The 15441-nt window shown below is 37.4% G+C and overlaps 1 protein-coding gene across 3 annotated transcripts in view; it reads right to left on the reverse strand.

The window, feature by feature from the left end:
- ALMS1 (ALMS1 centrosome and basal body associated protein) overlaps window positions 1-15441 on the reverse strand; it is a 190704-nt gene that overhangs the window by 142729 nt on the left and 32534 nt on the right. For 2 of the 3 annotated variants that reach the window (XM_044925773.2, XM_006045930.4), the window contains 3 exons: window positions 5299-5494; window positions 1365-1482; window positions 11-258 (listed from right to left, as the gene is read on the reverse strand). In XM_044925773.2, coding sequence (XP_044781708.2) covers window positions 11-258; window positions 1365-1482; window positions 5299-5494 — 562 coding nt within the window. The remainder of the gene's footprint in view (window positions 1-10; window positions 259-1364; window positions 1483-5298; window positions 5495-15441) is intronic. The other variant, XM_006045931.4, reaches the window with a different exon arrangement.

Raw genomic sequence — 15441 nt, forward strand, 5'->3', positions numbered from 1 at the left:
TCATAATTACCAGAGTCTTCGCAGGTTTTCAGATCAAGTGTATTAGATGAAACAGTCTCTTCTTTAGTCCCTTGTTCAGGAGTTAATAAAGAGTGCTGAGACTTAACAGCTGTACCACCTATAAGTGGGTGCTGAGATATACTAAAGCAACTGTTAACTAAGTCTGAAGCTACTCCTGAGGCTGCCTGGAATAAAGCTTCACTAACTTCCGACGGTCGAGAAAACCATTCAGTGTCTTCAGACTTACCAGGAATTGCCCTGAAAATATACAGTTAAAAATAAATAAATAACACATTAAAAACATTTATCTTTTTTAAATACTAATATGAAAAAAATGCAAAACTGATGTTACTAAAACTGAGGTTATTTGAAAAGTATGTTGAAAAAGTTCTAATTTCAAATTCCTCAAATTTTTTGTAGACAGAAGATGAACTACCATCCTATGACCTGATATTTTCTCAGGCTTATCTCAAAACAATACTATGCCCCAAAGATGATTCTTTAAATGAAAATTTCAAACTTTACCATTTAAAATATGCAATTTATTACCTACCATAATTTAATATTCATTTAACATGCATTAATTAATTCTTTTACTAGTTATTATGTTCTTAAAAACCACTTAAGTGATCTACTCTTCAAACAAAACATAACCTAATCATTGGTTGACTACTGTGTACAGAACACTTTTCATAAAAGTAATTTTAAAGTAAAACACAGCATAAGGGCAGAGGTTTTTAACTCTGTAAACATTTATAGTTTTTCATTTACATTGTCTTTTTTATTTCTAAAAGAAGAAAAATATTCTTGGATAATTCCAAATATGATTTGAAGAATTCCAGACTTGTCTCTCATGATGACTAAAGGACATTAATTTGGGATAACTTAATTTAGATACATCTATTAGAAAAATCATGCTACTTCATTACTTCCTATTTGCACCTTCTACACAGGAAAGAGAGATAACTAGGTTCACTCAATACTGGCTGACAAAAATGAGAATGCCAAACAAGCTAGTGACAATGAAATGAATGCTTTTCACAGAATGGGAGTGGGCTGATGGATAGCAAATCAGCAGATATATAAAGAAGAAAATCGAGTGTGCTTTCTAAACTAAAATATGCCTAGTATGCTAGAATACATTAGAAATTATTTTTAAATAAACTACACTCCCCTGCCTCATCTTTACACACGTTATTCTGCCAAATGAACATGTACTATATCTTAAGGCCTTGTTACCTTCAAAGTGTGTACTGACTATATCACCTCAAGTCTCACTACAAGTCATTAATTTAGTAACAACTTAGAACAAGAAAAGAAAGAGTAAAAACGTTATATGCAAGTACAAAAATAAACCATCCTACCTCAGAGGTGCAAAATCTAGTTCACTTTGATGAAATAAGGAATCAGGCCCAAACTCTTGACGTTCTGTCAAACATGTCAGCAAAGGCAAATCAGGAGAAGCAAAATTGTCCTGTAGGACTGCAAAGTTTCAAATATAAAAATGTTGGGAATGCTGATAATTAACTGCTTAGCTTATATAATATTTTAAAGAACCTAAATGTTGCCATCTGGAACTTTCTACAAGCATTAGTATGATAACGTAACAACAGCAGCAAATACCATTTATTAAGATCCAAGTTTGGAGAAGAAAATGGCTACCCACTCCAGCAATCTTACCTGGAAAATACCATGGACAGAGGAACCTGGCGGGCTACAGTCCATGGGACCACAAATAATCAGACACAACTGAGCGACTAAACAACAACAAGATGCAGGCACTTAACATACAATATTTTATTTAATCCTCATAACAACCTTGAAGTAAGGTATTATTACAGTCATCTTACAGATGGGGAAATATGACCATAAATCTTAAAAAATATTAAGTCATCTGTCCACATTCAAATAGCTTATATGCCAGAGTACAATCTAGACCTAAACACTATATTTTTTAGCAAATACTCCTAACAATTATGATTGTTTCTTTCCATCTTACATCAAAATGTGGTTCACAGGCTCCCAGGCATCCTTAAGATACTCTCAGAAGATGCCTGGGTCAAAGTGATATTCAAAATAATATTAACATATCATTTGCTTTATTCACTCTCATTATTTCATAAGGATACCATGGAATTTCCCAGGAGCTACATCACATATGATAGAGCAACATACTGAAGGCAGAAGCAGATATCAGAACCTGTTTGTCTCCTAATAAGTCAGACAGTACATATTTTTAAGTAAAACAACACTAGTCCTCCAAATATTTTTGATTTTGAAACAGTTATTTTTCTAATAAACCAGGTTAATTTATAACATCAATGGAGTTGCTACTTTTGAATGAATTGATAAACTCATTTTTAAAGTTTTTCAGTTTTAATAATTTCTAATATTGGAAAACATCAATAAGCCACATCAACAAAAGTTCTCAGTAATTTTAAAGTGTGTCAAGGAAATCCTGTGGCCAAAATGTTTGAAAACTGCTAATTTCAAGGAAAAAAAATGCTTGTGAATACCTGAATGTCACCTTAAATAAGTTCTAACATCCTTAAATATGTACAACTAGGTATAAACTCCTATTCCTTATAGTATTTATACAATTACAAAAACAAAAAAGTAAACACTAGCAGAAACAAATCTATGAAACCAATAGTTTTTTATTTCATATTAATTTAACTAGACAAGTGATGTTTTGCTAAAACTGAAATGTCCTTTAAATATGAATGTAATACTGTGACTACAGTGTACCTTCTTGATTTCACAATGCCTATAATAATACTGCATTCCTTCCCTATCATAACTTCCATAGCATAACTGTCACACTCTTGTTTTAATCTTCAGTCTGTCTGCTTCCCACTTTGATTACCAATTCCATGTCTGCTTTATTCAGAGCTATATCCTCAGTGCTTAGCAAAATACCTGCTACAAAGTACCTCCTACACTTAGTAGGCACTCAGAATACAATTATTTATTTAATAAATGGATTAATAAAAAATGGGAAACTGAAAGATAACAGTAACATTTACCACCAAGGACTAATTGGTATAATTCTTCCTTGGCTCTGGCCTATAAGCTCAGTCCTAAACCTTCATAACAGAAATCTTTCATTCCTCGAAGAATTGTGAAGATTTTTCAACAAAGACCCCACATTTCCTCACACCTGGACAACTGTTGCTGGCCTGGATAGTCTTTTTTGAAATATCTAACCGTTCTGGCCCCAGTCATCATCATGACATTTGCCACTGATGAGATCCACTCTACAATGACTGGATTCAAGCCTAACAAAGTCACAATGCTGAAATTTCCTCTGGTCATCAGATCCCAGGATCTGATCTAATTATTAAAATGTTCTATTTTATCTACAGTAAATGAGAAACTGGAGCTGTAAAACTCAAGCCATGTAGCAGAATCTCCAACCCATTGCTGAAACTATTCTATTGGAGAACTTTACTTATTTGCTGTGACATAATGCTCGCTTTTTTTGTTATATAGCTATATAACATTATTAGCTATATTATTATTATTAGCTATATCCCATTGTTAAATGGCTCTACTAGTTGAAAACAGCCTCCCTACAAGTTTTGTAGTCTCATTTCAACTCTGCTGCTGCTGCTGCTAAGTCGCTTCAGTCATGTCCGACTCTGTGCGACCCCATAGATGGCAGCCCACCAGGCTCCCCTGTCCCTGGGATTCTCCAGGTAAGAACACTGGAGTGGGTTGCCATTTCCTTCTCCAATGCATGAAAGTGAAAAGTGAAAGTGAAGTCGCTCAGTCGTGTCCGACTCTTAGCAACCCCATGGACTGCAGCCCACCAGGCTCCTCCATCCATGGAATTTTCCAGGCAAGAGTACTGGAGTGGGGTGCCATTGCCTTCTCTGATTTTCAACTCTAGACTAGGAATTGGCAAACATTTTCTATAAAAGGTCAGCGAGTAAATACTTTAGGCTTTGTTGATCACACATGGTGTCTCTGCCCCATGTAATTCTTTTGTTCATTTGTTTTTTACAATCCTCTAAAGATGCTAAAACCTTTTTTCGCCCACAGACGGTACAAAATCAGGCTTCAGCCTGTGACTAGTAGCTTGCAGACCCCTGCTGTAGACCATTATCTAACTCATCCTATGGTACTATGATTTTCCTTTTATTGTACTGTCTTTCCAAAAGACAACACAGCTTTCCTCTATATATTCCTAAGTGCATAACACACAATAGGCACTTAGATATTTGCTAAATAAATGAATAAATGAAAAATAAGTTGCTTCATCTTTAGCATGACAGTCCTTCAAATATCTGATCATAGCAAAGTCTTTTCTTTCATATGCTATCAATGTTACCTCCTCTTCAAGGAACTCTAACTCTTGTCAATGTCTTTCTTTAAATATAAAACTAAATTTGACTTTGATGATCTGCATCACTGAATATATTGGCACTGATACTTTTTACTTGGATAGCATTTGAAAAGAACTTGTTGGATTAACTGCTAATTCATGCTCCTCTACAAAATTCTGTTAAGACACCTCTATGGTTGAATCCCACACCCTTGACAAAGGTTAACTATAAAATCTGTGATGGTTGCATTTTCTTCAATTTTTGAAACTAAAAATCTGAAGAAAACAGAAGGAAAACAAAATAATATTTGAATTATGAATTAGGCATAAAAAAATTGAAATTATCATATTGCCTAAGCATTCCTATATATGTGTAGCAATCTAAAGTAATGATAATATAATTCCATCTCCTACCTTGATGATTTGAAAAGGACTTAAAGTTTATCTTTTGTAAAGAGCTAATAAATTAGTTCCATATTAAACAGAGGAAAGCAGGAAGATCTGCCTCAGACAAGTCATTTAACCTCTTTATCTCAATGTTTGGATCTAAAAACTTAGGATAATGATAAATGTCTTAACTAGTTCTAAGAAGCTAATTAGGTAAGCATGAACATTTGTTTTCTGTTTGGTTTTTATACATCATGGAGCCTCCATTGCTGAGAGAAGCAGTCAAAGGATACCACATGTGGTTATCCCCAAGAAAAACCCCCGAGTCAGGACTGAGGAGGCATATCCATGAGAGAAAGCTTCTATGCCTTCTGAGAGCAACAGGGAATGATAAAATGAGGAGCAATTGCATATTTAACGTAACTAGACCAGCTGGCCAGTGTGAAAAACCAGAAATAAACTAACACGTTTGAGTACAGTTCTACAGAACTCAACTCAAGGATTTAGACGCAAGATTTGGAGTCCCCCATATGTATTTTGTAAATGTGAGGTATTACTACTAGCTAAAAATAAAGAGGTATTACCTAGCAACGGAGAACATAAGAGGTCTCTGTTGGGATCCTTTCCTTGATTTTCTGATTGGGTCAATATACCTTCCTCCAAAGAGGTGAAATCGGTCACTTCAGTCCCTTTCTCTCTCATATTAAACCCAGTCTGGGCTGTATCCAAGGTGCAGGATGAGTCCATTTCTTGAGGAAGACAATGCCAAGATTCTGTTCTCTAAAACAAGAATTTTAGGGAAAATATGCCAAATCATTAACTGAGTTACCATACATATTAACATTTAGATTAAAATGTCCATTTACATTAGCATATAGCTTTCTATTTCATATTTTCATCAAAATTTTAAACAATCAAAGCTGTTCTCTTTTTTCACAATACAATTTTTTACCTTTTCCCATTATTACACATCTTTTAACGTGTTGAACCACTGGCATTTCTGCTATTCTTTAATATTACTTCTCATCATTAAAACAATAAATTTGGTTCTTCATGATGAAATCCTACAATATCATAAAACTGAAAAAAAAATTCCAAATCTAAAGCTACAATATTCTTTACACATGACCACTTTACTAACTCTTATTTGCTATACTAGTTTCTGTGGACTTCTTGGTACAAAACATGTGGCTTCATGAGTCGTGAGTGGTACATTTGTCTCTTTCAAATATTAACTCTTTTACTAGTGGCGTGATTCAGAGCAATGTCTCTCAAAATACCTATGGTCAATTCTTCCTGCTTCCAACTCATTACAGGATAACATTTTATTAATACTAATAAAAATTAATAGGTAACAAGTAAATAAAAAACAAATTAATTTACAAACTAGAAAAAAAAAAAAAAAAACTAGGAAAATGAAACTGAAAAGGTATATAAGCCCAAAATACAAAATACATGTCTAAGTGTCATTTTCTGATACTAAAAAACATCAATTTGCTATAAAAGTTTCTAAACACTTCCTCTCAATTCTTTTTATTTCTTGACAGTAACAGGCAATTCATGGACTGGCACCAATCCACAAACCACACTAAGTAGCAATGTTGAACTAAAGTTGAATTAAAGACTAATGGTAACCAGTTTTATAGGCATTTTCTGTTTAAGTCTGGTTATTTAAGAATATTCTTCCTGTCATGCTATTAAAGTATTCCTTTATTTTCACTTTAAATTAATTTGATTAGGAATGGGCACGAAATTTGATCAAACAGCATTAGAAGCCATCATTTTTCCCCAATTACATCTGATAAAATACAGCAATAAATTTCTTCATAATGTAACAACTTCACAGTAGTAGGCAGATGGTAGATGAGACCTTTAATTAGATTTGACAGCAGTCTTTAACATTCTCAGTGATTAAGATTCATTAGTATTTTTAAATGCTTTTGTTTTCTAACCTTGTTCTGTATATTTTTATACAAGGAAATTTTTTTAAAAATATAAAAGACTTCATCGTTGAATTCATTAAATCCAAAAACCTTTTTGATAGTTGGTACTATTATAACATTCTTGATTTCTTCTTAGTTCCAGTTCAACTCCATAAACTTTGAGAGGTTTGTATTAAGTCTACTTCATTAAGGTGGGGGTTTTTTTTCTTGACTGGATTTGCTAGGAATGTATACATTTTTTCTATCTTCAGTGTAACAGTTCTACTTTCTAACTTATTTCTGCTTTTCTCTTTACCATGTTTCCTCTACTTTCAGCTTTTCATTAATTATACAAACAAAATTTTTTGTTAAACAATGAATTATTTTAACCTATCTGTTTAAAAAGATGAGACAATGACATTATATTGATGGCTATCAATAGGCTTAGATAAATGATGTACTGATATTCATTATTTTATTTCTTAACCAAATTAAATTTTTTTAATTCCCAAATGACCCACATATAAAAATATATATTATAATTTAGGACAATTTCACAATTTCAACAAAACTTTAAAGGATTATTTCCATTAGTTAAAATCCTCTAACCGAATGTGCTTAAGAGTAAGCTTAAAAAAAAAAAAAAAAGATACACCAACTATCCACTTTCTAATATCAGCTATAAAAAAATAAATATACAGAGAAAAATAATCCTGGAGAATAATATTCTAAAATATTAACACTATCCATCTATGGCTTACCAGATAATAGACCTTTGGCATTCCAAAATATACCAATCCCATGTATGTCAGATAAATTAGTCAAATCTGTAACATCAAATTGCTATTGGAAACATGCTTTATACATTTTTCATACTTGAAAAATAAAAAGGAATGTGAGAATGATTTTTTTTTTTCTTTTGAAAGTATTCAATTCAATAGGGAATAGTGGGCCAGTGAATAGGTTTGAAAGCAAGGGAATTCCAATCATCTTGGGATTTTCACTACAACAAAATTTCAGGTCCCAACTCATCTCTTAACCCCTCTGACCAGGGTTTGAGCCTTGTCCCATAGTTTATTCTTCACTACAGATGAAAGATATATGCATTTGTTCTCCTGTCCATACTCTGACCTCCACAGATCACTCAGCTCCTAAACTGCAATAATTTTGCTACCTTATGAAGACAACTATCCTATCACATTTACACTTCCCTGGTAGCCCAGTTGGTAAAGAATCTGCCTGCAATGCAGGAGAGCCAGGTTCAATCCCAAGGTCAGGATGATCCCCTGGAGAAGCAAATGGCAACCCACACCAGTATTCTGCCTGGAAAAATTCCATGGACAGAGGAGCCTGGGAGTTGGACATGACTGAGTAACACTTATTAACTGCATTTTCCTCTTTACCACTCTCAAGTGTTTGTCAGTTCAGTTCAGTTGCTCAGTCATGTCCAACTCTTTGCAACCCCATGGACTGCAGCACGCCAGGCCTCCCTGTCCATCACCAACTCCCAGAGTTCACCCAAACCCATGTCCATCGAGTCGGTGATGCCCTCCAAACATCTCATCCTCTGTCATCCCCTTCTCCTCCTACCCTCAATCTTTCCCAGCATCAGGGTATTTTCCAATGAGTCAGCTCTTCACATCGGGTGGCCAAAGTATTAAGAGTTTCAGCTTCAACATCAATCCTTCCAATGAATGCCCAGGACTGATCTCCTTTACGATGGAGTGGTTGGATCTCCTTGCAGTCCAAGGGACTCTCAAGAGTCTTCTCCAACACCACAGTTCAAAAGCATCAATTCTTTGGCACTCGGCTTTCTTTATACTCTCACATCTTTATACTTTTTACTTTCCCATCTTTATACTTCAACTCTCACATCCATACATGACCACTGGAAAAACCATAGCCTTGACTAGACAGACCTTTGTTGGCAAAGTAATGTCTCTGCTTTTGAATATGCTGTCTAGGTTGGTCATAACTTTCCTTCCAAGGAGTAAGTGTCTTTTAATTTCATAGCTGCAATCACCATCTGCAGTGATTCTGGAGCCCCCAAAATTAAAGTCAGCCACTGTTTCCCCATCTATTTCCCATGAAGTGATGGGACCAGATGCCATGATCTTAGTTTTCTGAATGTTGAGCTTTAAACTAACTTTTTCACTCTCCTCTTTCACTTTCATCAAGAGGCTCTTTAGTTCTTCTTTGCTTTCTGTCATAAGGGTGGTATCATCTACATATCTGAGGTTATTGATATTTCTCCTGACAATCTTGATTCCAGCTTGTGCTTCCTCCAGCCCAGCATTTCACATGATGTACTCTGCATGTAAGTTAAATAAATAGGGTGACAACATACAGCTTTCACGTACTCCTTTCCTGATTTGGAACCAGTCTGTTATTGCATGTCCAGTTCTAACTGTTGCTTCTTGACCTGCATACAGATTACTCAGGAGGCAGATAAGGTGGTCTGGTATTCCCATCTCTTTCAGAATTTTCCATAGTTTGTTGTGACCTACGCAGTCAAAGGCTTTGGCATAGTCAATAAAGCAGAAATAGATGTTTTTCTGGAACTCTCTTGCTTTTTCAATGATCCAGCGGATGTTGGCAATTTGATCTCTGGTTCCTCTGCCTTTTCTAAAACCAGCTTGAACATCTGGAAGTTCACGGTTCACGTATTGTTGAAAACTCGCTTGGAGAATTTGGGGCATTACTTTGCTAGTACGTGAGATGAGTGCAATTGTGTGGTAGTTTGAACATTCTTTGGCATTGCCTTTCTTTGGGATTGGAATGAAAACTGACCTTTTCCAGTCCTGGGGCCACTGCTGAGTTTTCCAAATGTGCTGGCATACTGAGTGCAGCACTTTCACAGCATCATCTTTCAGGATTTGAAATAGCTCAACTGAAATTCCATCACCTCCACTAGCTTTGTTCGTAGTGATGCTTCCTATGGCCCACTTGACTTCACATTCCAGGATGTCTGGCTCTAGGTGAGTGTGAGTGATCACACAATCATGATTATCTGGGTCATGAAGATCTTTTTTGTACAGTTTTTCTGTGTATTCTTGTCACCTCTTCTTAATATCTTCTGCTTCTGTTAGATCCATACCATTTCTGTCCTTTATTGAGCCCATCTTTGCATGAAAAGTTCCCTTGGTATCTCTCCTTTTCTTGAAGAGATCTCTAGTCTTTCCCATTCTATTGTTTTCCTCTATTTCTTTGCACTGATCACTGAGGCAGGCTTTCTTATCTGTGCTTGCTATTCTTTAGAACTCTGCATTCAAATAGGTATATCTTTCCTTTTCTCCTTTGCCTTTCACTTTTCTTCTTTCCTCAGCTATTTATAAGGTCTCCTCAGACAACCATTTTGCCTTTTGCACTTCTTTTTCTTGGGGATGGTCTTGACCACTGCCTCCTGGACAATGTCATGAACCTCTGTCCATCCGTCCATAGTTCTTCAGGCACTCTATGAGATCTAATCTCTTGAATCTACTTGTCAGTTCCACTGTATAATGGTAAGGGATTTGATTTAGGTCATACCTGAATGGTCTAGTGGTTTTCCCTACTTTCTTCAATTTAAGTCTGAATTTTGCAATTCTAAGTTCATGATCTGAGCCACAGTTACCACCGAACAGTGACCCCACAAGAGACTGACCCAGACTTGTTCGTGAGTGTCCAGGAGCGTCCAGTAGAGGCGTGGGTCTGCAGTGGCTGCTGCAGGGTCGGAGGCACTGAGTGCAGCTGTGCGTGCCCGCACCTTTTGAAGGAGGTCGCCGTTATCTTCATCACCTCCACCATAGTTTGGTCTTGGGTCAAACAACAGGGAGGGAACATAGCGTCCCCCCCATCAACAGAAAACTGGATTAAAGATTTACTGAGCAAGGCCCCCCTGCCCATCAGAACAAGACCCAGTTTCCCCCCCAGTCTCTCCCATCAGGAAGCTTCCATAAGCCTCTTATCCTTATCCATCAAAGGGCAGACGGAATGAAAACCACAATCACAGAAAACTAACCAAACTGATCACATGGACCACAGCCTTGTCTAACTCAATTAAACTACCCAAGACAGATGGGTCATGGTGGAGACATCTGACAAAACGTGGTCCACTGGAGAAGGGAACGGCAAACCACTTCAGTATTCTTGCCTAGGAGAACCCCATGAACACTGTGAGTGTCAGAGTCATCTTTATAAACACTGTTTCACAAACATTTCTGACTTTCTTACCCTTGTCCCCTACCATCCTATCTGCCTGGCAAAAGTTGAGTTCTAGTTGAACCTCTCCTTGTCTTAATCCAAGCAACAGCACACTGCTGAAGAAAACACACATTCAGACTGGATTTCCTTTAGATTTTTTTAAAATGAATTTTTACTGGAGTATAGTTGATTTTTTTTATTTTAAAAATCTCGCTTCCCAGGTGGCACTAGAGGTTAAAAAAAAAAAAAAAAAAAACCCCGCCTACCACTGCAGGAGACACAAAAGATGCAGGTTCAATCCCTGGAGGAGGAAATGACAACCCACTCCAGTTTTATCACCTGGGAAATCCCATGGCCAGAGGAGCCTGGTGGGCTACAGTCCAAGGGGTCACAAGGAGTCAGACGTGACTGAGCACATATGCACGGGTGAACTGTTGATTTACAATGTGTTAGTTTCTGCTGTACAACAAAGTGAACCAGCAATATGTATACATATATCTTTTTTTTGGATTTTCTTCCTATTTAGGTCTCCACCGAGCACTGAGTAGAGTTCCCTGTGCTACACAGTAGGTTCTCATTAGTTATTTATTTTACACTTAGCAACAATATGAGCTGCTGGCTCAGAGCTTAAAGCGTCTGCCTGCAATGTGGGAGACCTGGGTCCAATCCCCGGGTCGGGAAGATCCCCTGGAGAAGGAAATGGCAACCCACTCCAGTACTCTTGCCTGGAGAATCCCATGGAGGGAAGAGCCTGGGAGGCTACAGTCCACAGGGTCGCAAAGAGTCGGACGCGACTGAGCGACTTCACTTTAGCAACAATAGTGTATACATGTCAATCCCAATTCCCCAATTCATCCCACCACTCTCCCTTTTTCCTTGGTATTCATATATTTGTTCTCTATGTCTGTGTCTCTATTTCTGCTCTATGAATAACATCACCTATACCAGTTTTTCTAGATTTCATATATATACATTAACATACAATATTTGCTTTAGATTGATAACATTAAACCTCAAAGGCACTCAGCCCTGCCTGGAAGTTCTACTATAATTTCCTGCCAAGCTGACTGGCCAAAATGATTACTTTATACTTTGCTCAGAACTACTGAACTCTCCTTCCTCATTTTCAACTGATGACCTCATTTCCCACTTCAGTAAGCAAAGAGCAGGAGATGGAGCTCCCTTATTTTCCTATCACAAGATCTACAGCCCTATTACCTAACCCAGATTTTCATTTTATGACTTAAACTGTCTCTCCCTCTACCTATCAATGGCTTTCCCATCTCATTCCATTTTTTTCTAATGATTTCTTTATGTGATTTCCCACTTTCCTTCACATATTTTCCCTTCCTATTGAACAATTCCTCTCTTCATGCAAACATACTCCAATAATTTCCCATCATAAAATAAAACTTTAAAAAAATCTGTTGACCATTCTTTTCTTTCAGCTTGTTTTGCTATGATCCTGAGTGTTATATCCTTTTAATTAATATAAAAAGACCCTCAAACCTCTAAATATTTTTGATTGATATGAAGAGGGATGACAATAAAATAAATACAAACAAATTTTGAAGGAGAAGTAAAGGCTGGAGATACAAATTTGCAATCTTTAAGTACACAGGTATATTTAAAGCCCCGGATCTACATGAGAATCAAAATATTCCAACATATCAAACAGAAGTCAAAAATTCAAATAAGTTGAGGGGACACAATTCAACAAATAACAATCTCCCTTCCATTAACGGTCACAATTACTATGCTTTTTCTTGTTAGGGTTTCTCGTAACCCTTTGAGCTTGGTGACAGTAAATCTCCTTCCTCTGTATCTTGCATTCAATGGATAATAACTGCAATTCAGAGAAAACTGAAGGAACCAGAAGAAATCTGATATCTAAGTTATTACATAATCACCTTTAAATATTTAATCATTATGAGTAAGACTGTATTTTTTTTCCTCCTACAAACATATATGAGCTTTTTCCTATCTGCTCACAATTTTTCCATTTCCTCTAAGTTTATTACTATGTTCTAGATTAGTGGTTCCCAAAATTTGGTCTGAAGATCCCTAGGAGTCACTGACATCCTTTCAGGGAAGTGACATGGGCCTCCATTTTCTAACTATGTACCTATATAAGGTTAGATTTTCTTCATATAATTTAAGCAAAACAATATATCCCAATGGACTAAACGCAGAAAGCAAATCTGAAAGTTTAGTTATGACAGTTAATTTTATGTGTTACTTGGCTGGGCCACAGGGTGCCCAGATATTTGGTTAAACAATCTGGGCACTGTGAGAGCATGTCTGGATGAGATTAACATTTGATCCACAGACTTAGTAAAGCAGACTGCCCTTCCTGATGTGGGCAGGCCTCACCTAATCCACTAAAGGCCTGAATAGAACAAAAGGCTAGACAAAAGATAATTTGCTCTCTCTGTCTGATGGTCTTCAAGCTGGGACATCAGTCTTCTGCCTTTGGAATCAGACTTGGCACAGAACTTATACCATCCGCTGGCCTGTCATTGAGCCTTTAGACTTGGGTTAGAACATATACCATCAGTCAATTCCTAGGTCCAGACTGGAATTAAACTATCAGCACCCCTGGGTCCCCACATTATAGAACTTGGAATTTCTCAGCCTCCATAATCACATGAGCCAATCTGCTAAGGGAAATGTGGACTGAAACTGCCCGCCATGACCAGGCAAGTGGCCAGCCACTTGCATGAGTTATCTTAACAACAGGAGGTCCATGGTAAGTAATGTGGAAGTAACAAGCTACCACCATCAGAAAGAATTTGGGAAAGGTCAAAAGGAGATAGGAGACACCAGCCCAAACATCCTACCAATCTCCCAGAATCCTTCTCTTGGCTGAGCTATGCACACACCACCAGGAAGGACCCTGAGACAGAAGGATCAACCCAGAAACTAAACCCCATCACCATAAATCCAGAGACTGCAAGTCTCATGGCAGAGTAGTTCTCTTGGGTTCTCTTACCCTCCTGCTCGCCACCTGGGTTTTCCCCAACAAAATCTCTTGCTTTGTCTGCATGTGTGTCTCCCCGGATAATTAATATCCAAGTGTTTAGACAAGAGCCCACTTTTGGGCCATAGATGGGGTCTCCACTCCTGCAACAAATTCCTTATAATACACACACAGACACAAATACACACACACACACACACACACACACACACACATATACACACACATATATACATACTGTATATATGTGGGTTTTCCTGGTGGCTCAGACGGTATAGAATCTGACTGCAATGCAGGAGGCCTTGGTTTGATCCCTGGGTCAGGAAGATCCCCTGGAGAAGAAAATGGCTACCCACTCCAATACTCTTGCCTAAAGAAATCCATGGACAGAGGAGCCTGGCGGGCTACAGTCTAAGGGGTTGCAAAGAGTTGGACACAACTGAGCAACTAACACTATTGTAAATACACATGTATTATCTCCTATTGGTTCTATTTTTCTGGAGAACCCTGTCTAATACAACAACTGTCTTCTAGTAAGGCTAACATTAAAGAGATGTGCAAAAATGTAAAACGATGCCATCCTTTCAACCAATTTTTTTTGCTTTGGAAAACAGTAATTTTTCATTTTAAAACATATTTTTATGTTAATATATAATGGATTTGTTATTTTTAAATAAATGTTCTTAAAATGATTTAATTTTAATAACTTGACATCAGTTCAGTTCAGCTCAGTCGCTCAGTCGTGTCCAACTCTGCGACCCCATGAATTGCAGCATGCCAGGCCTCCCTGTCCATCACCAACTCCCGGAGTTCACTCAAACTCATGTCCATCGAGTCAGTGATGCCATCCAGCCATCTCATCCTCTGTCGTCCCCTTCTCCTCTTGCCCCCAATCCCTCCCAGCATCAGGGTCTTTTCCAATGAGTCAACTCTTCGCGTGAGGTGGCCAAAGTACTGGGGTTTCAGCTTTAGCATCATTCCTTCCAAAGAACACCCAGGACTGGTCTCCTTTAGGATGGACTGGTTGGATCTCCTTGCAGTCCAAGGGACTCTCAACAGTCTTCTCCAACACCACAGTTCAGAAGCATCAATTCTTCGGTGCTCAGCTTTCTTCACAGTCCAACTCTCACATCCATACATGACCACTGGAAAAACCATAGCCTTGACTAGACGAACCTTTGTTGGCAAAGTAATGTCTCTGCTTTTGAATATGCCGTCTAGGTTGGTCATAACTTTCCTTCCAAGGGGTAAGTGTCTTTTAATTTCATGGCTGCAATCACCATCTGCAGTGATTTTGGAGCCCCAAAAAATAAAGTCAGCCACTGTTTCCCCATCTATTTCCCATGAAGTGATGGGACCAGATGCCATGATCTTAGTTTTCTGAATGTTGAGCTTTAAGCCAACTTTTTCACTCTCCTCTTTCACTTTCATCAAGAGGCTTTTTAGTTCCTCTTGACTTTCTGCCGTAAGTGTGGTGCCTGTCATCTGCATATCTAAGGTTATTGATATAGACAACCCTTATAAACAAAAACTCTTTAAAACACTTTTGAAAAATGTAAAGGAATCCTGAGACCAAAAAAAAGTAAACTGCTGTTCTATATAATTAAGGCTACCAAAGATCTACTAGAAAAGTAGAATATTAA

This window comes from Bubalus bubalis, chromosome 12, assembly GCF_019923935.1.
Source record: "Bubalus bubalis isolate 160015118507 breed Murrah chromosome 12, NDDB_SH_1, whole genome shotgun sequence".
NCBI lineage: Eukaryota > Metazoa > Chordata > Mammalia > Artiodactyla > Bovidae > Bubalus > Bubalus bubalis.